This window comes from Microtus ochrogaster, chromosome 15 (genome assembly GCF_000317375.1).
Source record: "Microtus ochrogaster isolate Prairie Vole_2 chromosome 15, MicOch1.0, whole genome shotgun sequence".
Taxonomy (NCBI): Eukaryota; Metazoa; Chordata; class Mammalia; order Rodentia; family Cricetidae; genus Microtus; species Microtus ochrogaster.
The window spans coordinates 24,886,325-24,910,394 of NC_022017.1; the positions used below are offsets into that span (position 1 = coordinate 24,886,325).

The 24,070-nt window shown below is 46.6% G+C and overlaps 1 protein-coding gene across 1 annotated transcript in view; it reads right to left on the reverse strand.

The window, feature by feature from the left end:
• Tbc1d22a (TBC1 domain family member 22A) overlaps positions 1-24,070 on the reverse strand; it is a 285,808-nt gene that overhangs the window by 194,561 nt on the left and 67,177 nt on the right. The window contains exon 5 of the mRNA XM_005354385.1: positions 7,098-7,168. Within this exon, the coding sequence (XP_005354442.1) occupies positions 7,098-7,168 (71 nt within the window). The remainder of the gene's footprint in view (positions 1-7,097; positions 7,169-24,070) is intronic.

A 24,070-nucleotide genomic window follows, 5' to 3' on the forward strand; every position in this document is an offset into this window, starting at 1 on the left:
ATATAACGGGCCAGGCAGTGTTTAAAAGAATACAGTTTCCTTGTAATTATTTTGGGTAAAGCTAGCCGGTGGCTGGGAGCTGGGTGGCAGAAAGCAGCCCGCAGCTCCTTCTACAAGATATAAATATTGTATCTATAATTCTTGCTTGATAGCTGTTTTGATGTATATAATCATGCCATGTTAAAGTTAAAACTTTCGTTTTTATTTAGACAGAAAAGGGGAGGTGATATGGAATTCCCCTCTATATGCTATGAATATGTTATATTGCCATTGGTTAATAAAGAAGCTGCTTTTGCCCAATGGCTTAACAGAATATAGCTAGACTGGAAAAGAAATCAAGAGAGTAGGCAGAGTCAGAGAGACCTGTAGCCACCGCAGGAGAAAGACATGCTGGAAACTTGTGGGTAAACCACAAGCCTTCTAGTAAAATATAAAATAATAGAAATGGGATAATTTAAAATGTAACAGCTAGCTAGAAATACACTTAAGCTATTTGCCAAATAGTATTGCAATTAATACAGTTTCTGTGCAATTATTTCAGGTCTAGGCATCCAGAAACAAATGAGCAGCCTGCCCTTACAGGCCCCACCATGTACAGGACAACTCAGGGCTACTTTAGTCCTAGCCATTTAGAGGTAGTCAATGTTTCTGCTTTCAGATAGGAAGACAGACTTGCCAAACCTCAGGGACATGGTCAGAGCCACAAGGATATAAGGTCAGACTCGAGTTAAAGCCTTCCCACCACATCAGAGGTGCCAGCTGAGCCCAACTCACAGAGAGTCTAGGGACAGTCCACACTGAGACCTTCTCTCACCTGTGTCCTCTGTCAACAAGGTGACTCTGGAGAGAAACCAGATTGCAGAGAGCTGCCCATGCAAAAGATACATGCCCATCTCCTCCACTCTCTGTCCTGGTAACACTTATCTCTGCATTAAGGCTTCAGAGACCGGAACAGACCACTTTACCATAACAGTCACTCAAACTCCCAAGACCACTTTACTACAACAGCCCCTCAGACTCAGGATATGATCCCAGGTTGCCTGGGCCCTGCCTGGCCTCGCCTCTTCCCCAGCCAGGGCACACATGTTCCTACCTCCCAATGTGACAGTCTCTGCCTTCTAAGCAAATAAACATGCCTCACACATCACACCTCCCTGCCTCAGGGTCTCCCTCTGAACGCACTACTTCCTCTTCTGAGACCCACTAGCTCCAATCACAGGCCAGGCACTCTTAACTTAACAGTCTGTGAATAAACCCTGCAAAGAACACAGCTGTATGCAGCGCACACCAATTCCTTGGTTGCTTCAGCGCAGAAAAGCAGGGCTGTGTGGCTGAAGCAGGTCTACAACACTGACCCAGCTGGCACCTAGGAATCAAGTCTGATAACTGCCATTCAGATGTCTGTGGCCAGGGGCAACCCTTTCACAACGTCACACCCTCTATGGTCTCCATTCTCCCTCTGCTGTCTCAGCTTCTGCTATGAGCAGTCATCCCTCACCATCACTCATGCCAACCCGCTCTAGGGATGGCACTGAAACAGTCAGAACCAGACTACGTCCCCAAACACCTGCACAGTCCTCTCTCAAATCCTAGCTCAAACATCCTCTCTCAGTGAGGCCCACAAGGACCACAAACATAAACAGCACCCAGACCGCTCTCTTACCCTGCCCATCACCCATCAATCACCTCTGCCAACTTCTCCTACCCAACGTACTTTCAGCTCACAGATACCCCCAAGGGCTTAGAACATTGTTCCCCCATAACAAACACTCAGCAAATGTTGGATGGATGGATGGATGGATGGATGGATGGATGGATGGATGGATGGATGGATGGATGGATGGATGATGTTGACACGATACAACCCAAGGAAGAATGAAACTGTCCTAGAGTCTCGGGGAGAGACTAAGTTAGCGCAGTTTCTTGGCTTGGTTTGATTGTGATGGTAGAGGACAGAAAACTAGACAGAGTCTGGAGTGTGCAAGAAGTAAGTCCGGGCTGGGCAAAGACCAAGGATGAGCCTGGCAGATGAAAGGCTTGGTGCCTCATCCAACAGCACAGTGAAGGGCCCGAGCCCCGTCTGCAATCCTAGACAGTGGAGTCACCAGGATGGTCGACAGGGAATGTAGACAGCCACACACAAATGCTGACAGCATCCTTAGGGAAGAGAATGAGCAATCTCAGGAAGTTTCCTGTTTCAAGAATATAAACTTAATAAAACACAAATTCTAAAAGGCAAGAATGCCACCATAAAAGGCCCACCCATTCTCCTGCCAGTCCCTTCCTACAGGAAAAAACACATGTGCAAGTGGAGGCCTCTTGATAATTAAGCAAGACTAGAAATTATGCAAATGAAATACATTCAAGTATGCAATGAATTTTAAATGACAGAACTACAGAAGACTTAATTGCTGTATTAGCATGCTATAAAAACACTAATCATAAATGTAAAACAATGCATGCAGATACTTAAATCCAAACTGTCCTGGTGACACAAAAATCAATGTGTTCCCTCCCACTGTGTTCATATGCAAACCGACCGCAACACACTGAAAGGAGATATATTGATACTGGAGCCTCATTGTCATTTTTAGCCAATATACTCTCTGGCATAAATGTTCAATGTTTAATTAGTTTTTGTTCACTTTCTGAAATAGTTACTTTTTTTAAAAAAAAAAAAAAAGAGCCAAAAATATGATTCCCTTCAGGATCAATTTTGAAAAAGGTCCTATGCTGCTTGTATGTAATTTAAAAGTAAAATATTATCACTGCTGTTTAATGGGTGCTCTGGCTCAGCACTCTGCTACTTCTTCAGAACAAGAGCCACACACCCAGACTTCCCTAGAGCAGAATTTCCTCTCGTTAATTAAAGTAACACTTGTCCATGAACACTAGACTTGTGCTAATGACAAACCATGTACATGATGGAGAAAGGTCACTATGTGCCAGACCTTGAACTCGTCCCTACTCACCCACCACCCAGGCCAGTCTCCTAGTTCAAGTGTCTCAGGTCCACTGGGCAACTGCCCTTATTGGGGCAGTTTCAGAGACAAACTTCCCAACTGGTTCATAAGCATCCTTGTCCTGTCTTCCACACTGCTTTGAGCCCTATAACATTGGGGTCCAAACTGGATGTACTACCGAGCCTGGGCATCAGCACTACCCTGTGACAGTGAAACACAACCAGGTCAGGAGTCCATACCTCTGACCATGTCCTCCTCCTGCCGTCTACGGTCAGGTACTCCATGGACACTCTGACTCACAGGATACCAGGTTCAATGCATATGTGATACCTTTGTCCAACCTGGATTGTTCAAATTCTCAGAAAAGTCACTGCCCATGTGGGGTGGTTTGAATAGGTATGACCCCCAAAGACTCATGTGTTTGAATGCTTGGCCCATAGGGAGAGACACTATTAAGAGGTGTGGCCTTGTCAGAGTAGGTGTGGCCTTGTCAGAGTAGGTGTGGCCTTGTTGGAGGAGTGTGTCACTAGGGGAGCGGGCTCTGAGATCTCCTATGCTCAAGCAATGCAGTACTGACAGATGCTTCTGCAGTACCATGTCTGCCTGCACTTCCATGTCCCGCCATGACAATAATGGACTAAACCTCTCCAACTGTACGCCAGCCCCTATTAAATGTTTTCCTTTCTAAGCATTACCATGGTCATGGCATCTCTTCATAGCAATAGAAACCATGTCTATGCCCTGCAGGAAAGCCAGTCTCTCTGCCTGCTCTAGTGACCAGACTCCCTCCGTACACATGTAGCCTTGACCACTGACTCCTTCCCAGCCCTTCCCAACTGACCCTGCCTCAACTTGAACACCTCCCAGCTTCCCTGATGCCCTGGAAGGCACCTCATCACCACCAGACACTGTGCAGAACTATTTGGTGACAGTCACCTGCTCATTCTCTGGGAGAACACAACTCAGCTTCTAAGGAAATCTGAGTAGGCCTTATCCTACACTCAGCGAGCATTCAATAAAGAAACAAATGAGGCACAGGAACGGGGTCCCAGGGAAATGGCTCCTTTTCTGTGCAGTCAGCCTCAGGCCTGTGCTGTATAGTAACAGAAGGAAGAGCATTCTCTCTGTGCTGTGCAGAACCTAGGAGAGCTGGGATATAGTCTCAGGCTTACCCTGACCTTTTTCAGCACCAAACACAGTGCTTGAGACAGAGTTTAATTGGTCTCCAGAAAATAACTAGAGGGACTCACCAATGAGTTTCCAGGTTATTTCTTGTGAAATATTAATTTAAGACATGCTATATCTGTTTATGCTGTGGAGCATTTGTCTAATGACGCAATGATGCATCTTACATGTTACACATTTTTAACTCCGTGAAGCTGTTACTTTGCCTGCCCAAAACACGTGATTGTTCTAATAAAGAGCTGAATGGCCAATATTGAGGCAGGAGAGGGTAGGTGGGACTGTCAGACAGAGAGAATAAACAGAAGGAAAGAACAAAAAGAAGAGAAGGAAAAGGAGGAGAGAAGGCATCAGGAGCCAGATACACAGCAAGCCATGAAATAAGAAGAAAAGGAAGGTATATAGACTAGAGAAAGGTAAAAGCCCTGAGACAAAAGGTAGATAGAATAATTTAAGAAAAACTGGCTAGAAATAAGCCAAGCTAAGGCCAGGCATTCATAAGAAAGAATAAGTCCCAGTGCGATAATCTGGAAGCTGGGTGGCAGGCCCCCCAAAGAGTAAAGAGCAAAGAGTAAAATAATACAACTACAGTTATTCTCCTTCCAGAAACAGCTGCACACCCCAGCTCAAGTCCTTCAGGATAAGGGCCATGTTACCTCGGTGTCAACTATACACATGGTCTCCTGATCCCTGGCCCTCCTCCCTGACTTCCTACAGAGGCCTAATGGGAGCACTTGCCTAGTCTATGATGCTAACCTGCCACACCCCTAATGCACCTGTTAGCCTTATGACCTTCCCAACTCCCTCATCCAAGTAATACTGATATCCTCCAGAGGTGCTGAATGAACATGCATCCATGCCAACGACCCTTGCCTGGCATCTCCACTATTTATACTCCCCTGAAACTACCCCTTGGCAAAGCACAGTTCTGCTCACTAAGCTGGCATTTACCTTCTCATCTGTCAATTCAGGTCTAGCCCTCCTGCCCTAGCTCTCCTGCCCTCCTTGTGCACTTGTGATGCCTTAGAAACACAGAGTAAAGCCTCCCCCTTTCAAAACCAACCCGAGGACCTGCCTAGAAACAGTAAAGGCTATAGAGACTCTGGGGTGGCTTGAAGGAAAATAGCTCTCAAAGGGAGTGGCATTATAAGGAGGCATCCCAACCCTCCTCTTGGCTGACACTCAAGCCCTGAATACCTCACAGGTATACTATGCCAAACTGTACTGGACTTATCCTGCTGCATGTCTGAGCCCCTGACCTCTTCCTAGAGGCATCTGGGTCTGTCTTAGTTAGGGTTTTCATTGCTATGAAGAAGAGACATCATGACCATGGTAACTCTTATAAGGAAAACATTGAAGAGACTCACAGTTTCAGAGGTTCAATTCATTATCATCATGGTGGGGAACATAGTGGTGTGCAGGCAGACATGGTGCTGAAGCTGAGAGCCTCAGCTTGCAGGCAACAGGAAGTCAACTGAACAGTCATACTGAGAGAAGCTTGAGCAAAACAGACTTCAAAGCCCACTCCCACAGTGACACACTTCCTCCAACAAGGCCACACCTCCCAATAATGCCACTCCCTTTGAGAGCTATTTTCTTTCAAGCCACCCCAGAGTCTCTATAGCCTTTACTGTTTCTAGGCAGGTCCCTACAGGTTTTCTTTGGTTTACACTGCCAGCACTCCTATGTACCTACTCCCAGGTCGACACCAACAGGGTGGAGCTGCACACCACTCACCCCACCCCAACCCCTGTTGTTCCTCTGATGCTCTGTATTATTGACACGGCAACCACTATGCAGTTAGGAAGTTCAAGGCAGTGCGGCTATGAATTGCACAGGAGCAGAAGTGAAGGAAAGAGCAGGAGCAAGAGCCTCTCATGAAACTTTTCACCTAGACCAGTCCATGCTTGATGAACGCAAGACCATGACATGGGGTCTTCCAGGCATTTACATCATAACCTCCTACAAACCAATCACGGGTGTATAACCTCTCTTACAGGGCATTTAGAAATGTGGTTATAAACACTTAAAAACCACAAGAGAGAGTACAAGGGAACACAGCGGGTCTAGCCTTAATTGCAAGGGATATTTAATCAATAAATATTTGCTGTTCAGAGCTGCATCTGCATTTAGGATTACAAGGTGATAAACTGAAAATTTATTGTGACTCATTAGCACAAAAGTCTCTTAAACACTGAAAGTCAGACTCAATTTAGAGTAGGGGCCTAGAGTTCCCCATGACTGATCTTCAAAAATTAAAACGAAAGTAAAAGAGAAGAAAACGGTCAATAAAGTATGCTCGCTTCCAATTTTAAGCCAGGGTTAAGTAGGTGAGGGCATGAAAACAGCCATGGACAACCACTGAACTTTTCCAGAAGGACATTTGGATTGGCAGCTTGGATCTGGGCACTGGCACCTACTCTCCATCACAAAGACTATTTCCAAAATCTCCTGCCCCACACCTCCTTGTCCTCTTCCTTTTCCTGTCCTTCCTCCTTCTTCCTCTTCCCCCTCATCTTCTTTCCTCTCTCTTCTCTTCTTGTTCTTTCTTCTCTTTCTCTTTGTTCTCCTCCTCTTGTTCTTATTCAATAACAGCATTACCAACAGTTCTTTGCTTACACATACCCATTTTCTCTGAGCTGTGTGTTCTTCTGTGCTCTAAGATCCTAAGTCACAAGTCCGCATACAGTGATTGTTTACTGGTGGAAGTTGGAGTGAACTAATACAGCTGTCACGAGCTGTTGCTTGTCCTCACTTTCTGCCAGACTTGCCAAACCAACCTTGAAATTAAACAAAAACTAGACAATGCCATTTCAGCCACAGCAAAGTCCTATGTCATTATGCAGCCAAGACAGACAAGTTAGCCAGCAAGCCATGCTCCTCCAGCCAGGTACCAGGCCACGGTACATGCAGGAGGACATGGCTAGGCTGACCACTGACGTACAGACTTACTGAGAGAAGCTTCCATGTGATTGGACGAACTGGCTTTGGGATTCCAGACCAACTCAGCTTCCGTAATTCCTCTATTGGAAGAAAAAAAGCAGAACAGAGAAAATCAAGGTCACAAGTGGCTCTAAAGCATCATACCATATCCCATCAGTGTCCCTGGGGGCCAGGGAGCCCTACAAATGGAACCAAAGTAAGCCTAAAATATAAAAGCATTTCAGAGAGTGACTGTCCTCAATGAGTTACCACTCTATTAAAGCAAAACAGAGCATTGTCTGTCTTTGTATGTCTTAGATAAGACATGTCTATCAAAGGCAGCCAGGTATCTCTGATGCCACCTTGGAATAGGGAGGCCCTTCCTCCCTGAAGCAGTAGCATCCAGGATACCAGCTTCCTCCCTTCCACTATCTGTGTGTCCCCTTGAACTCACAAAGCTAAGTCTCCATTTGGAAAACTTAGCTGACTCTCTTCTCCCTCCCACTCCATCCCACTCGCTGCTTCTTAATGCCCATTCAAGATGTCTTCTCAGCACTGGTTTCTGGGAGGTGAATTTGTCTTTACACAGCATTGACAAAGGTGAGCCACACGATACACAGCTAGGATAAGAGGGCTTCACAGTTGACAAGCACAAGACCTGGATGTCTTTACAAATACCACCAAGGAGCAGAACCAGAGAAGGACTAACCAAAAAGAGAGGGGCCTGCAGCCAAGGCAGTGAGTATATGACACAGTGGGCCCTGGTTCTGTCTCTGATCTCCTGAGTGGCTAGAGGGCTCATGTAGGTACACAGGGACATCCATGCACTCCAGCTCCAGCAAGACAAAGCCAATTGCTTCCTTTGCTTCCATTAGAATCTACTATTAGACTCTTCCAACAGCTCAGAGCTCATGATTAATACCAGGAATAAGAGAAGTGATTACAGAGAAGACTTTGGTAATATAATCAACAAAATGCAAAGTCCTGACATCTAATCTTTTTCCAATTACTAAAGTCTAAGTAAAATAAGTAGAGAGTAATTGGGTGACTGCAACAGCAATAACCTGCATTTACAAAGGCCTCAGAAAACATCAAATCTTCCTCCATCTCCCCATGGATGCCATGAAGAACAGGGGCCTAATATCCGAATGCTGATAACTGTGTTTGCTAACCAAGCTCACAGTATCTCTCCCTCCTTGCAGCACTGGTCTCTGACTGAGGTTTATGAAGAAAGCACTGAGAAAACACACTTGGTTAATGTTCTCTGACCCCATCTCCACATTAAAAAATAAATAAATAAAAAAGTTCCAAGTCAGGAATCGTGAATATACAGGGTGAGATAAAGTTCTCGTTTTGTCAAGCCCAGAGCTTTGCATACATTGTCTCGCTGGCTCCTCAAAGCAGCTTGGATTAATCAGGCCTATGAGTCCTGTCCACGCATGAGAACTGGTTTCACAGAGGTTAAGTAACTTGCCCTTTAATACCAGGTTCTTTTCACTGTATTAACTCCTATTCTTAAAGACTTTGTAGCACAATCAAATACCACTTATAAATACAGACAGAGATCCCAAAGAAAGTCTTAACAGGCACAAACACAGTAATGTATCTGAAGAATAACATCTATCACCAAATTCACCCAAGGGTGCAGGGATGGGTGTGAAGAAGGTACTACTGGGAGAGAGCCAGTAGTTGACAGATATCCCAAACATACTTTCCCTCCCTAGCAGAACGCCACCTGAGCAAAGTACCCGTAATTCCCGAGAGCAACAATGAAATGCTAAGGTGTGGTGAGCAGCCAGTCAAGCAGACCCCACTCAGATGAAGCAGAGCTAAGCCCCCCCCCCATGGTCAATGTGCAATGGAGCTGGGGTTCCATCTTAGACACTGGGAGAATAGCACAACAGCTCAGAACGCCAAGAAAGTCTCACTCTTGGGGAATTCTTGGGAGCAACGGTCTTTCTCTCTCTGACAGTGTGCTAGTTAGACATGAGACTAAGGATCATTATAAGCAACAACCAGTGCAGCCTACAGCCAACTAGAGAAGAGAAAGCAAGAACCAGCCAGGAGATGCGGGTCCATACTAAGCAGGATGGGCAGTGCACAAACTTGCCTGAACGAATAGCTTTTCCCTGTGTAATAGGGAAGTAAAAACTGTGAAGAATGTGAGCCTAAAAACTATGCAGGCCAGGTGAGGAAACTAACTGGCAGGCTTCCCTCAGAGATGAGCATGGAGAGAGGGAGGTACCATGTTCAGCAAGGTTTAAGGTATAGTTCCTCTGGGCTAGGCAGGCAGCCAGAGGTAAAGAAATCATGGCCAAGAGCAAGAGCAAATGTGGCCTCCATGCCCAGCACTGGGAAGGGCTCACCTCCCAGCCAAAGCAAACATCAAGCCATAACCACTCAAAAGAAAGGCCTAGAAGAGCTACAAAACTAAACGGGGAATGTTACATCCGGAGATCAGGCCGGTTCCTTAGAGAACAGGACAACTGACAAAAGTTGCGTCAACAAGAGTAGTATTCTAAACCACATCAGCTCATGCGAGCCTGACCTTGTATGGACAACAGGCTGCAGGACCAAGAGTGGACACAAGGAGACTGAGGAAGCTCAGCCTACAGGGCAGCAAGAAAGAAAAGCAAAAACCAGAGAGAGAGGAGGGGGGGCTAAATAAGAACAAGACAAGTCAAACCAGGTTGGATAGATAAGTGGGTTTCAGACTGAAAAATAGTATCAATTGTCACAAAAAAAAGGTAATTTTAACACAAAGAGAATTAAAATTGCAATGGGCTCTGCTAGATATATCCAAAAAAATTTGCAAGCTCATCTAGAAGAGCAAGGCTCTAAGAGAGCCAATAAAACTCTCAAAAAGAATAATGTGGGGCTAGGAGATGGCTGTCTACAAAGTGATTGCCACGCAAGTCTCAGGACCCGAATTCCAATCCAACCACCCATGTGCCTATATAGCAGCATGCACTGGATTCCCAGCACGCTGGCCAGGAGTACTAGCCAGGAGGATCCCTGAGCCTAAGCCTTTGAGGAAAAAAATATGACATCAACCTCTGGCCTCTATGCACACGTGCACAGACATGCAAGACATGCATACCACACACCATACAATAAATAAAATAAAGAATGTGGCGCTAGAGAGATTGCTCAGCGGTTAATATTGCTCCTCCAGAGGAGTCAAGTTCATTTCCCAGTATCCACATCAAGTGGCTCACAACCATCTGGAACTTCAGCTCCAGAGAATCTGATGCCTCTGGTCCCTCTGGCCACCAGCACTCACATGCGCAAACACACATGCAGACAGATACCTACACATAATTTAAAATAATAAAAATAAGTCTTTTAAAATAAAATCTTCTTAAAAACTAAAACTTATGAAGAGATTTGCAGCAACAGTTAACGTCATCTATGACAGAATTACAGACATGAAGATAGGACCTTCTGTGAGAGACAAAGGGAAGAGACCCGCAAGGCAGGAATAATGGTTCAAATCAAACCTGCGAACACATGAACACCGAGATGTGATAAAATGATAAAACGACATTCACACAACCCTGCCCCCGTTTCTAGATGAGACTGTGTCTTACCAGAAAACTAAGTCCGAATGATAACAAATCTGAATGAGGGCAGCCTGGCAGTCTCTGTGTGTAAAGGAAAGTCTAACGCACAAGACAAAAACAGAATCTTCTGCTGTACTGTATGGGGAAAGGCCCTCCAAAACATGACTCTCAGAAACTACAATTGAAAAGATTAATAAACTAAGTATACAAGTTGGGATGTAACTATACAGTGTAAAGAAGTCAATTATTCAAACAGCGGGTGGCAGACTTGACAGTTTCGTGCAGTGTATAAAAAGTCTCACACTACTCATACATAAAGAGCACAAACACAAGTTAAAAGACAAACTGCCCATAGAAAACATGAAGATTCCCATAACACATGGCAGTGGCTATATAAAAGCAAGGTAGAAAATCTGTGATGTGACCAAAGCACTACACATTTAAATAAAAAATCCCCTAAAATAAGGTTGAACTAAATTGTAAATGAACCACGACACCCAATATTGAAAGACTGGGCACAGAGCTGCTCTCTGATAGTTTGCTGTGAGTACAGACTGGGGTAATTTTTACTGGATCCGATTTTTTAAAACCTCTGAACAGCCACTTTACTGAGGAAGCCTATGGTTTTGTTTCCAAAACCAAGTAAGGGCTATGCCCGAGGACTTCATAGCAGAGAGCGCTATGAGCAAACCACCAGGAGCAAGTAATGTGTCCGTTGGTAGAGACGGGACTCTGCACCGAGAAACACAAAACTGCCACCAGGAAGACCAGATCCCTGTTTGTGTGGACACGGGATAAGCCCACCTAAGCAGATGTGAAGGACAGAACAGAGCACAGCACAGCTGGTGTTGGGAGGGCTGGGGCACTAGTCAGGCCAGTAGAAGACTCCCATTATAGAGAAGCCCCACCAGTCTCTGCAGAATAGCAAGATTCTGCAGCTCAGGCACCTTCATCCCCAGCCTTTTACAATTAACACACATTCACTACACAACATGGTATGTTTTTATGTTCTCATGTAAGTACTTCATGGTCTTGACCTCAGTACTCCTACATTGCCCTCTTCTGACCTTGCCCCCTCCCTGCTGGTCTCCCTTATCTTCTCCCAAATTGCCCTTTTTTAGAAACATTCACGCTGATCAGACTCCACTGTGGGTTCATCCTAAGTTTTCTGTATCATTCATCGATGGGCATCTAAGGTACTGTGAACAGGGCTACAGTGGACATGGACTTGCAGTTATCTGTGGTAAGCTGATGTAGATGCCTTCAGGTTCATACTCAGGTATGGCTGGGCAACATGCTAGTTCCACTTTTAATTTTTAGAGGAATTTCCATACTGATCCACAGGGGCTGTATTAATTTACATTCACACCAGCCGTGTATGAGGCAAACTGCAGCTATCCAGGCCCAGCCAAGTCCTGTCAGATCTACAACTCCTGACAGTGTCCATCACCACTCACTTCCCTCCTCTGTGGAGACAACCTGACTCCGTAGGGCAGTGTCCTGAGCACCTGCCCCCTCTCCAGGAAGCAGTTTTCCCTAAGAAGGTTCTCCAAGGTGCTGTACTGTATTGCATATCCCCCAACAATAGACCAAAGTTCCAGAGTCTGAACATCCTGGTCAAGATTTTCCATTTGAGCCGTTACAAGAGTGTTAACCAGCATCTGCTGTGAGTTAATCAGTCCTGTGATGACTGATCACCCTGAGCGCTGTGCAGACTCTCATGTTGGGGCCACTTTTGAACCTTCTGTGAGGCGCTGACATCTACACACCTCTTACTGGGTGCGTCAATGTTTTATTGTTGACTTGGGAGTCTTGTTTCTTCTAATCCCTGGCTTTTCATCTGCCTGTGAGTCACATGTTCATGTCTCACTGCATGCTGGTTACCGTGTTGAATACTTAATGTGCTGGTATCAATCAATGCCTGTGTAATAATAGCACCAGGTCTGTGCCAGTCAGCATGATCTCCTCCTCCAGCGGGCTGGAGGCACAGGCTCCTGACTAGGCTCTGTATTCCCTCTCTCCAACACTCAGTTCCCTACAGCTCTGGACTCTCTGCTTAGACCAGGGACCCTGAGGTGTCCTTTTCCTCACACTGGCTTCCTCCTCTCCAGCACTGGACTCCTGTCTTCTGCCTCAACCTTCCAAACTCTCATTCCCAATTTCTCAATGCAGTAAGATGCCAGCAGATTAATTTAACTTTCCCTACCTACATGGTAGCCTGGGAACTGTTTCAACTGCACCCAGAGCAACTGGAAAGCCAGACCCTTGTGCCACAGCTCAGCACACACTAATGCCCATCCAAGCATGGCTGCCCACACACTGGCCTAGTGTTCTGTCTGCAACACAGAAGCCGATCCTTTGGCACTTATTACCCTAGGGTTAAGCAAAAGTCAGTTTTCTAAGATTTTCAGATGAGATCAGCATGTTCAGAGTGTTATAGCCACAGATTGCTAACATTCTCAAAGAATTTCTGTCACTGAAGTTAGCGGTACCCCAGGATGAACTATAGCAAGTTTCTGGGTAACCCCTCCAGCAGACATCCCTCAGGCAGGCTCGGTGGAACTGGGACCTGGTGGGGAGAAGTGGACACACAGTGTCCAGGGAAAAGCAGCCATGGCCTAGGAAAGGCTTTCCAGGGGAGACTGGCCACTACTTGGCCCAGGAAACTGATGCAAAGGGGTGGAGAGGGGGTCAGGAGGGGCAGGAAGCAGGGGACAAGCCTGGAAACCCACTACAGTGCTGAAACATCTCACATCACAGAAAAGTACATGGCATGGCTCCTTTGGTTCCAGGAACAGTTCTAAAACTCCACTATGGGGCTCAGATTAATCATAACTACAATAAAGGCAATGACAAAAGTACTAGAGTCTAGCTAGTACTAACCTACTAACCTACTATACCAGTTCATCCTGGGTGCCATTAGCCTCAATGCTTGGATGGCTGTGGATCTAACAAGGTTACCCACAGAACCAAGCATGAAGAAAGACATCTACCTCTACCACACTTAGTAACTGTCTTAGGGTTACTATTCCTCCGATGAAACACCATGGCCAAAAGCAAGTTGGAGGAAAGGATTTATTTGACTTAGGCTTCCACATCACTGCTCATCATCAATGGAAGGCAAGGCAGAAACCTGGAGGCAGAAGCTGATGCAGAGGCCGTGGAGGGGTACTGCTTACTGGCTTGCTCAGCCTGCTTTCTTATAGCACCCAGGACCACCAGCATAGGAGAGACACCACCCACAATGGACTGGCCCTCTCATATTAATCATTAATTAAGAAAATGCTATACAACGCTGTCCACAGTTGGATCTTACAGAGGCGTTTCCTCAGCCGAGGTTCCTGTCTCTCAAATTACTCTAGTCTGTGTCAAGCTGACACTCAACTAACCAGCACAACAACACACTGTAGTCATCACTGTAACCGTCCCTGGCAAAAGTAGTGTAAGGAAGGACGGCTTGACTCTGGCTCACAGTGAGGGCACAGTCCATCATGGCAGGGAACGCATGATGGCAGGAGAATGCCATGGCTGGTTACAATGAGTCAGGAAGCTGAAAGAGAAGAATGCTGAGGCTCAGCTCACTCTCTCCTTTTTACTCAGTCTGGGACCCCAGCCCATGGATGGACTGAGGCTCCCCATTTAGGGCTGGTCTCCCCATCTCAGTGATCTGTCTAAACACCCATTCTTGAGCACACCCAGAGGTCTGTCTTCTATATATTCTAGATCCCATCAATTTGACAATGTTAACCATCAAATATACTATGTTGACATGTATCTCTTTTCTCTTCTTGGAAAAGCCTGGTTCATCTTTGAACTGCCACCTTCAGTGACATCTCCGAAGGCCTTCTCTGTTACTTTGGAGATCGGCCCAGCCTGGGCTGTTAGCTTTGTAGTGGTTCAGACTCTGTGACCCTGGATGTCAGAGCTCCTGCAACATTGGTACATAAATGTGGGAGACACCTAGCCCAGGTCCTGTGCTAGCTGCCCACAAAAAGGCTCCTCTTCTGCGGAGGGCAGACAACAGCAGGAACATTGCTTTCTGCCACAAACCATGGTGACTCAGGTGAAATCTCTAGAAGCATGCCAGTCTGTCCTGCTTGCTGGCATGTGCGAGGCAGGTGCTCCAAGAAGTTTTTTTTCTGTCCTCTGCTATTGTTCTAGTTGATGTTTTTCTGCTTTGAACAGTTCCATGAAGTTTGTTTTTAATAATGTATAGAGAGAGAATACACCTTAACAGTAGGGAACAATCCTACTGAAACAAAGTGTTTTGGAGGCACATGGGAAAACAGTTTCTGTGTCACCTCCTCTGGGTGCCCTGCCTCTCTCTCCTCAGCCTGTCATCAAGGATACTACGGCTATCTCTTGCAAGCCCTGGAAACATGTCCCTCTAGTGTCCTTGCTAAGAGCTTCCTCCCTGTTGCTCTTCTTCCGAATCAGTGAAGGAGGCATCTAGAAGGAGTCCAGGCTAGAATATCACTGCTGAACACCAACCTGTGGCACTGGACCCAGCTTGGTGCTACCCAAACAACACACAGGTCACAGCTGTTGGACCAGGAAGCAGTGCCACGTGACCTGCAACCTGCTGGCCCAAAGCCGCCGTCCCTGCTGCCCCAACCTGTAGGACTACAGTCCCATCCTCACAGTGGCCAACCTAAACCCAGAGTACAACTAAATGTCAGGAGCTTGGAGAATAGCTGCCCAGGAGCTATGGGATGGAGTGTGTGCCCAGCATGCAAAAAGTGAGATGTGACCCCCAGTACTGAAAAGAAAATAATAAAGCAAACACCATGAGTGTCAATAGTGGAAAGACATGCAACCCAATAAAAAATGAAAAGAATATGAAGAGGCATTTATCCATGGAAATACAGACAGCCAAAAAAGCACATGAAGAGACACTCAAAATCACACTGACAGGAGGAGCCACTTTACACGCAATAGCTAAAATTTCCAAATTCGGGGAATTCAGAAGCCTCACACACTGCTGGTGAGTGTAAAAAAAAAATGGCACAATAGGAAACAGTCTGCCAGCCCTCAACACATTAGACACCCTCAATACCAATCCAAGAGCGCTGAAAACAAATCTTACAGAAATGTACGTTTGAATGCTCTCAGCAGTGCTATTCACTGGACATAAAGCAGAAACATCCAAATGTCCGTCAGAGGATGAATGGATACACAGACTGCAGCCTGCATACCACATGGGTCACCTTTCCACTGTGGCAACCACCAAGATGATCAGCTCCTTAGAGAAAAAGGTCACCATGGCTTAAGCTAACAATTTCAGGTCATGGTTTGTTGGCCTTGTCACTTTGGACCCTGTAACAACGCAGCAGGTCATGACAGAATTGTTCACCTCACAGCCAGGCTGAGAAAGAGGAAAAGGAAAGAGCTGGAATCCTCACATTCTCTTGGAGGGCATAACTTCCACTGACCATGAGATCCAGTAGGTACCATCTCTTAATTGTTTGGTGACACCCTCCCCCAAAAGTACCACAGGCTGAGGGAACCAAGTATTTAACACAGGGACCTTTGGAAGATACATTCAAACCATTGTACAATGGAATATTAAGTTTGCATTTGGCAAGGTGGATAAACCTTGGAAACAATGTGCTGGGTGAAAGAAGCCAGTCTGCAAAGGTCATCTACTTATGGTTCCCTTCATAAAAATGTTCACAATAGGCAAATTCAGACCAGCAGTGGCTGCCTAGCTGAGGGAAGAAGAGGTGGGAAAGTGGGGAAAGACAAAGGAGTACATAGTCCCTTGGGGAAGTGGTGAAGATGTTCGGAGATTGACCTCAGTGGCTGCACAGCTCTGCACACACTAGAGAAACTGAAGATTCTCTGGCATGTGATCTAGCCCTCAAACCACACCACCTTCTCAGGAAGGTGGATCTGGAAGATGGAAGCTTTGCAATAGAGAGTACAAGAGGCCAGGCTTTGGCAAGCAGCTTTTGTTCCTGACAGGAGGGCTTCCCCTGCACAGGGGGCAGAGCCATCTGAATCTGGATGTGACTAGCCACAAGATGAGCAACCAGTACAGAGTTCCAAGAGGAGCTCAAGGACCACTCCACCCTTCACCAAGTGGAAGGCAGGTAGAGGTGACACTAAGTGGATCTCTGTGGAAGGCTCCTCTAACCTGCATACCAGTTCATCTAAAATTGTCCCACTCCCGGACAATAAGCTTTGTTCCTAGGACTCTGAAATCATGCACAGTACAAACAAGCACTTAATACCCATCACAACACTGCTTACACATTTAGAAAAGAGATGTTTCTCGCTCAGTTCTTCTCCTCCCTCTCTCCTCCCCCATCTCCCCTCCCTCTATTCCACATACACACATGCAAATATTATAATGCAGAATCAGAGTTTTTCTATTTGATACTGTGACCTCCAGGCCTCCCATTTGGCCTGACCTAGAGATCTATATAGGTGAAACTTCTATTTTGAAGGGGTGTTCTTTATCGTAAAGGTCCTAAATGAAAGCTGCTACTTAAGGGATATCTGAAAACACACCCGAGATGATGAAGGAGAACTGAGAGCCTTCCAAAGACCACAGTAGGGAAAAGCAAAGTACAACTAATGGGCGCCTTGTGAACCAGCTTCCTCTTCCCAGACTGCAAGAGCCCTAATCACCTGTTAGTCACTTCACAAGGTCTAATTACACTGGTTTTCCCTTCAATACATTGATCTCACAGCCAATGCTGCATAGCATTTAATTAAAGGAAAGGCTACTGCTATTTCATGCTAAAATTCTAAATCCTTACAAACAAATTAGGAGCTTGAGACTCCCATTTGTGCTTTCCAGTAAGAGCCATTGAAGACAGACCCTGAGCCTCCTAGAATTTCAGCACACAATATCCTGTATTATAATATTTGTGTATGTAGGGAGGGGGAGGAGGGCAAGAACAGAGAGCTATACTTAGTCTCACCCCACTGAGGTGGACCACCTGCTGACAACAGTTCCTGGTGGCTGGTCACTCCCTTGTACTGATGCCATCATACACAAGGCAGGATACAGGCTCCTAAACACTGCTTACATCCTGTTGGTGCAGAGAGTCAGGACTCTAGCCCATCCATACCTGTTCACTCCAGCGCCCATGCATTTGAGCATCCTAACACCACCATCTGCAGAAGGCCCTCAGTCCAGAGCCCTAGACAACTGTGGGAGGACAGAGGTGTGCCCAAGCACTCTAGAGGGATTCCCTCTGACTGCTTTCTTTCTGTAGCCGAAAGACCAGGAGCACATCCCTGGATGTCACATGTGCCTGAAGAGTCCACCAGCAGGAAGCTGGTTACACTTGAAGACCAGAGACAACCTTGTCGATGAAAAGCCCAATTAACTTCAGATAAGTACTCAATATCATTACAAAGGCAGAGCAACATATTCCTTCATTCTCTGCAATCGATGTCACCTGTGATGCTCTGAGAGCCAGCTCGGGTGGCAGTGAGACAGCTGAAGCAGCCAGGAACTGGCCAGAGTCCCCACCCACCAGTCCATAAATCACTGGACAGACTCTGGCTCAGGACAGCATCAGCATACATCTATCTAAAACGGTCTGTCCCAGGTTCCCACCCAGAGGTCTACTCCTGAGCCCAGAAAGTCATCCTGTGGACCCCACAATGATCCTACTGGAAGCAGTGCTGAAGTGAGCACACCGTCCTCTCAGGGGCCTTAGGCCTCCTCTTCCCCCATGCTGAAGTGAACATTCCTTTCTCTCTGGAGCCCTGGGCTTTCTGCTCACTTCCATTTGTACAAGTACTAGGTGACCTGCTTCCAAGCCTATGTGTACCCTGCTCACAAGTCCCATGAGGATGTGGGCTGATGAAACAGGTAAGAAATCGGGGCTTATCTTAGTTAGGGTTTCTGTTATTATAAAGAGACACCATAAGGACAGCAACTTTTATAAAGGAAAACATTTAATTGGGGCTGGCTTACAGGTTCAAAGGCTTAGTCCATTACTGTCACGGCAGGAAGTATGGAGGCATGAAGGTAGACATGGTTCTGGGGAAGGAGCTAATAGCTCTACATCAAAATCAGTAGACAGCAGGAAGAGAGAGTGACACTGGGCCTTGCTCAGCATTTGAAAACTTAAAAGTCTGCCCCCAGTGACACACTTCCTGAAACAAAGCCACCCCTCCTAAAAATACCATTCCCTATCACCCTATGGGAGCCTGTAAACAGAAGATCTCACCTGGTTCCACTGGACTGGTTTCTCTTTACATACCGGGTCTGCTTGATAGTTCCCACAGCTGCTTATGAAATAACCACTCTGAGGCTTATTATCAGTTATAATTGTTTAGTCGATGTCTTAGGCTTCTTACTGGTTAGCTCTAACTATTAAATTAACCCATTTCTATTAGTCTTATATTGCCACAAGACTGTGGCTACATGGTGTCTCTCTGACTCCACCTTCTCTCTCTCTCTCTCTCTCTCTCTCTCTCTCTCTCTCTCTCTCTCTCTCTCTGTTCAGATTTCCCACCTGGCATTACTCTGCTAAACCATTGCCTGAAACATCTTTATTCATCAACCAATAAAAGCAACACATACACATAAGGACCTCCCACATCAAGAGCCAATTTCATTCAAACCACCACAGGGCTCCAGGTATGCCAAGGAGCCCCCACCCTAGGAAGGTTACTATTCACACCTGTAGGTAGGTAAGTAACCAAGTGACACACTATTCAAAGTCAACAAGGAGGTATGGTGCGTGATCATGTCAGGACAAGAGGTAACCAGAAACTGAAGCACTTGGGTCAGTGCTCAGCCTGTGTGGAGGCATCAACAGGGTACTGTAGCTGGCACAAGAATAAGGCTTCCTTGTGACACTGGGACCATGGAAAATGGGGGAAGGAATCAGATGCTAACTCCTGCTCTTGTGTCCCTCTTGTCACGGTGTCCTAAGAGCCTTCTATTATCTAAACACAACCTTAATAGTTAATATTCACAGGAATCTGCAGAGAACAAGGACAGTCCAGACCAGCAGGTTCCCACTGCACAGAACAAAAGTATGGACAGGACTGTAGTTCGGCAGGGCTCAGTAGGAAGCTAAGCTCTCTTCTGGAAGCAAAAGGTGACTATGAAAGTTGCAGAGAAAGATCGGATCTCAGTGTGACTCCCCTCCTTGGAGGACAGGGAATGAACAGGGAGAAAAAAGCTGAGGGTACTGACTGGAAGTCAATCCAGGTTGACACAGAGAAGAACTCTGAACAAAGGCAGGAGCGTGGGAAAGCAGGAAGAACAATAGGCCAACACAGGCACTGTGAAAGAACAGGGCCAGGTTGGCTGTCACTAGAATAAGCATGGGAATGGTTGACAAAGGCCATCAGGCTTTTCCTAAATACTAGTAACACTTAAATCTAAGCAGTCGGCCAAGAAGACTGCCAGTGCTAGGTGTGCTAGCACACGCCTTTAATCCCAGCATCCGGGAGGCTGAGACAGGAGGATTTGTAACCTAGGCTACTACAAAACAGAATCTATGGAGAGAAGGAAGGCCTGAGCCTCTACTAACACAGCTGGATATGCAAAGTCCCTGCAGATTCATATGCAGGGGGTGTGTGTGCTGGCAGCTGGTGAGCCTTGGGAAGTGACAGGTGTTGCCCTAATCAGCGGATCACTCTAGTGAAAGGGTCATCACATGGTGGCATTTCTGAACAGAAGAAGTAGGTCACTAGGGGTGCATGCTGGAGAACGAAAATACATGCCTTGCTCTGGCTGCCTGTCCGCTCTGCTTCCCAATAACCACAGGCTTCAACCGCCATGTTGTTCGCAGACTCAATGCAACAGAGTCAACCATGAACACATACAACTACTTCCCTAAGTTGTTTTCTAGAGTATCTCTGTCCCAATGGTGGAAAGTCTAACATGGTGAACACGGCCATGGCATGGTGCCAATGGCAGGCATCATCCCAGTGATGACATGGCACCCTGCAGGACAGTTCGCATCCCACTGTACAGATGAGGAAAGGACTCTACACCAACTCTCAACCCAAGTCCATGATCTCTACACTGAAATGGGTTCATTTCAGATGGAGCGAGTCAGGAGAGGCAGAGGTCAGAAGCACTGAGGGTGCTGAGGAGCAAAGCTCAAGAGTGGGAAAACGTTGGCTCAGAATAAACAGAGATTTCTAAAGAAAAGTCGAGAGATTCACTTTAGTAGATGTTATAAAAGAGAACGGAACCATGGCAGGGACATTCAGAGGGTGGGGGACACCCAGAAGACATGTCACAGATAGCTAGAAGAAAGCTTTTCAAGGATTCAGAATAAGAGGAAAGGACTTCAGAGGGCACACAGATTGAGAAACACTGCCCGAAGAGCAGACAATGAGCTGGGGGAGCACTTCTGGTCTGGAATCCATGGCCCTCTTGAGGGGAGTGTCTTTATCTCTGAGTCAGGAGACTAAGTTAACCGACTCCTTGGCTCTGGCTCCCACTTAGCTCTCCAGCACACCTGGGCAAAAAAACCTGCTAAGCCTCAAGAAAATGAGTAGTGAGAACTTAGCATCACCTCAAAAGAACCAAGCCAAAGATATGCAGAAGCAGCTGCCTGGGCCCTGGGCCAGCAGAAGCAGAGCTGTCTTTCCCTGAGGACCCTGCAAGAAAATGGAGCCTCCAAAGGGCCTCGGCACCCTTGTCTTTCTACCTCCTCCTCATTTTGGGCAGGCCAGGCCAGCCAGAAATGCCAGCCCACACAGCACCCACATTATTTCTGCAAACAGCGAAGGACAATGTACAGGAAGCACATCTGGCCCTTGATTATGCCCTTGGCCTGTGGAGAGGGGGGTGCTGCACCCATGGAGCCCGACACAGTGAGACAAGGCCAGCCCAACAGAGCAAGGCTCTCCTGCACATCCAACACTGAATATGCAAAATGAGGGACTCTGGGAAGTTCCTGTCAGCTTGTTAGCACTGTCTATTTCAAGTATCCATTTCTATAACTTGATATCATGCACAAAGGAAGGGCCTAAAACCAGAGACTGCTCTGTGCTAAGCAATGACCTCCTCCCACCTGACTCCCTTCTCTCCCCAGCCAATAGCAACACACTCTGAGACATCTGAGCTTACTTGTGTCTCCTCCCCAGCTGCTATCATGCCCCCTCTGAGCTGTGGACTTCTGATCAATGTTCTACTCTACTCACATCCAAATCCATGGAAGAAGACTCATTTTGCCTCATGGGCAAAGCAGCCAGTTTAGGGCCGTCCTCCTGTGCTGGCTAGAACTCAGCCTAAGTGAGACAGCCTTCACATACAAACAGTTGGGGCAACAGAAAAACTCTAGGACCAACACAGGGACACTAGAGAAGCCCATAAGAGATACCCACCCCAGGTCTGGCATCGGGTGGCAACACACTGAAACTGTCACCAGCCTTCCACCCCTGAGCTTACCATCTAATACCATCCCTCCCGTGTGACAGACAAACCTCCTACAGACACAGCCCATGGCAAGAGCCAACAGGCACACACTTTAAACTCTTTCATTGCTATGTAACTTGCATAACACCAATTTAAAGTGTACAATTCAGCTATCGGTGTGTATTGGTCTTAAGCAGATAACCACAGGTGTTAGGAATCCAAGAGAACAGTGGTCCTGAGGAGCAGAGCGGGCTACTGCCCACTACCCAGGATCTCTTGACAATCCTTTTAGGTGAGAGAAAGGCAAGGTGGACAAATGACCTGGGGTAGCTGTTCCCTAACAAAGATGTCAGTGACCATGTCTTAATCAGCACCAGGCAGTATCCCAGAAAGTAATGAGATGTGAGGCCACCGAACCTGGCATGAAAGGGGCAGGCCTACTGCCTCTACTGCTCAGTCTAGAATATCAGAGAAATGCTGACCCACAGAAACATGCCCAGAGGAGTCTGTTGGCAGATGTCAGGGGCAGGTTACCACCAACGTTGGGTGGTATAGTAACTGACAGCACCATCTGCCATTGCCCCATGGAAACAGGCATCGGCTTAAGCAGCCAGGCCCAGGCCACAGGGCAGAGTCCATAATGGAAGAGAGTTTCCCATTTCACATCTACCCTGGCACACCTGCGACGTTAAGATAAGCAGTGTGAGCAGATGCTGGGAGGGCAACTTAAGACCTGCAGACAGCACCCTAAGAAGGCTCACACAGAATGAGGTGCAAAGAGGGTCCACACAAGGTCTCTTCCACAACTCAGCATTATGGGATTTAGGAAGTCACATGGGGAAAGTCCATCGGTTCAGAAAAAAAGAATCAGACACTGTTACCAGGAACTAACACACACCAGGAGAAATGCCGTAAGAAGAATATGAATTGCTCAGCCTTGCAACCCAAAGTGTACGTGAGACTACTTACAGCAACGTGTCATAATGCAGTCAAAACTGTAAGCATATTTATGACTATTTGCAGCAGAAATAGTATATAATAAAAAAGTAATATAGAGAAATAGCATAAACATCATCTTACAGCTCTAGCTATGGTAACCAAAAGCCCTTGTCACAGGGAGAGAAGTGATAAATATCTAGCAAAGAGCCCATCTTGGCCTGCTGTCTGCAGTACTGCAGAGAGCCTGCAAATCAGTGGTTAGCTACCCTGACCCCAGGTTGCCCCTCAGCTCTAAGATCCCATGGCCTGCTCTGAAGCAACTGTCTCAATGAGGCATCACTTAAAATTCACAGGCAGCCTGCTTTAAATGCCACTGCAGTTAGTCACAGGCCAATTTATGGGCCTAGAGTCAACTCCAGCTAGCTACACAAGCACTGCCTCTCCACAACAGCATCCCTCGGTTCTCAGGGTCCCTGACGGAAAGTGGCCAACCTGAGACTACACCTGCAGGGTGGGGCAGACCCTCATCTCCATGGGGATACTTCAAGAGTTCCTGCCACACCCCTCCTCTGCTCTGTCTGGGGAGTGAAAATGTTAGAGGCCCTGAAAACAGGAAATGTATCTAGCCACTTCTAATGAGCAAAGCCCACAATGACAAAGCCATCCTTCAAATAACAAATAAGCTCTCTAGAACAAGACTGCCACCCAGGAAGAAGGCCTGCCACTGAGGAGGTACCTAGGGAGGCTCCCATTGTTGTTTTCTGTACAGACATCCACACCTGTGAGTAAGCACACACTAACGTGCATTCTCCACCCCACCTTGCAGAATTTAAACTGTTTCCCAAAGTATCTCAGAACTGACCATGAACATGCTTTTTAGATGTTTTCTTTACAAATGTCAACTAGGAACTGAAACTTTTTCACTACAAATGCTATTTTCTCTCCTAGGAATGTGGGAGGCAGTTGTCTCTAGTTAACCACAGTGCCTGGTAGGCACCAGAACAAAGTGAATGTGTGTACCTTATAATAAAAAACTCTAAAACTTGGCAAGAATAACCTGAGATCAAGGGGAGTCTGCACATGGTAGGGAGGACAGCCAGAGATCAAGGGGAGTGTGCACGTGGTAGGGAGGACAGCCTGAGATCAAGGGG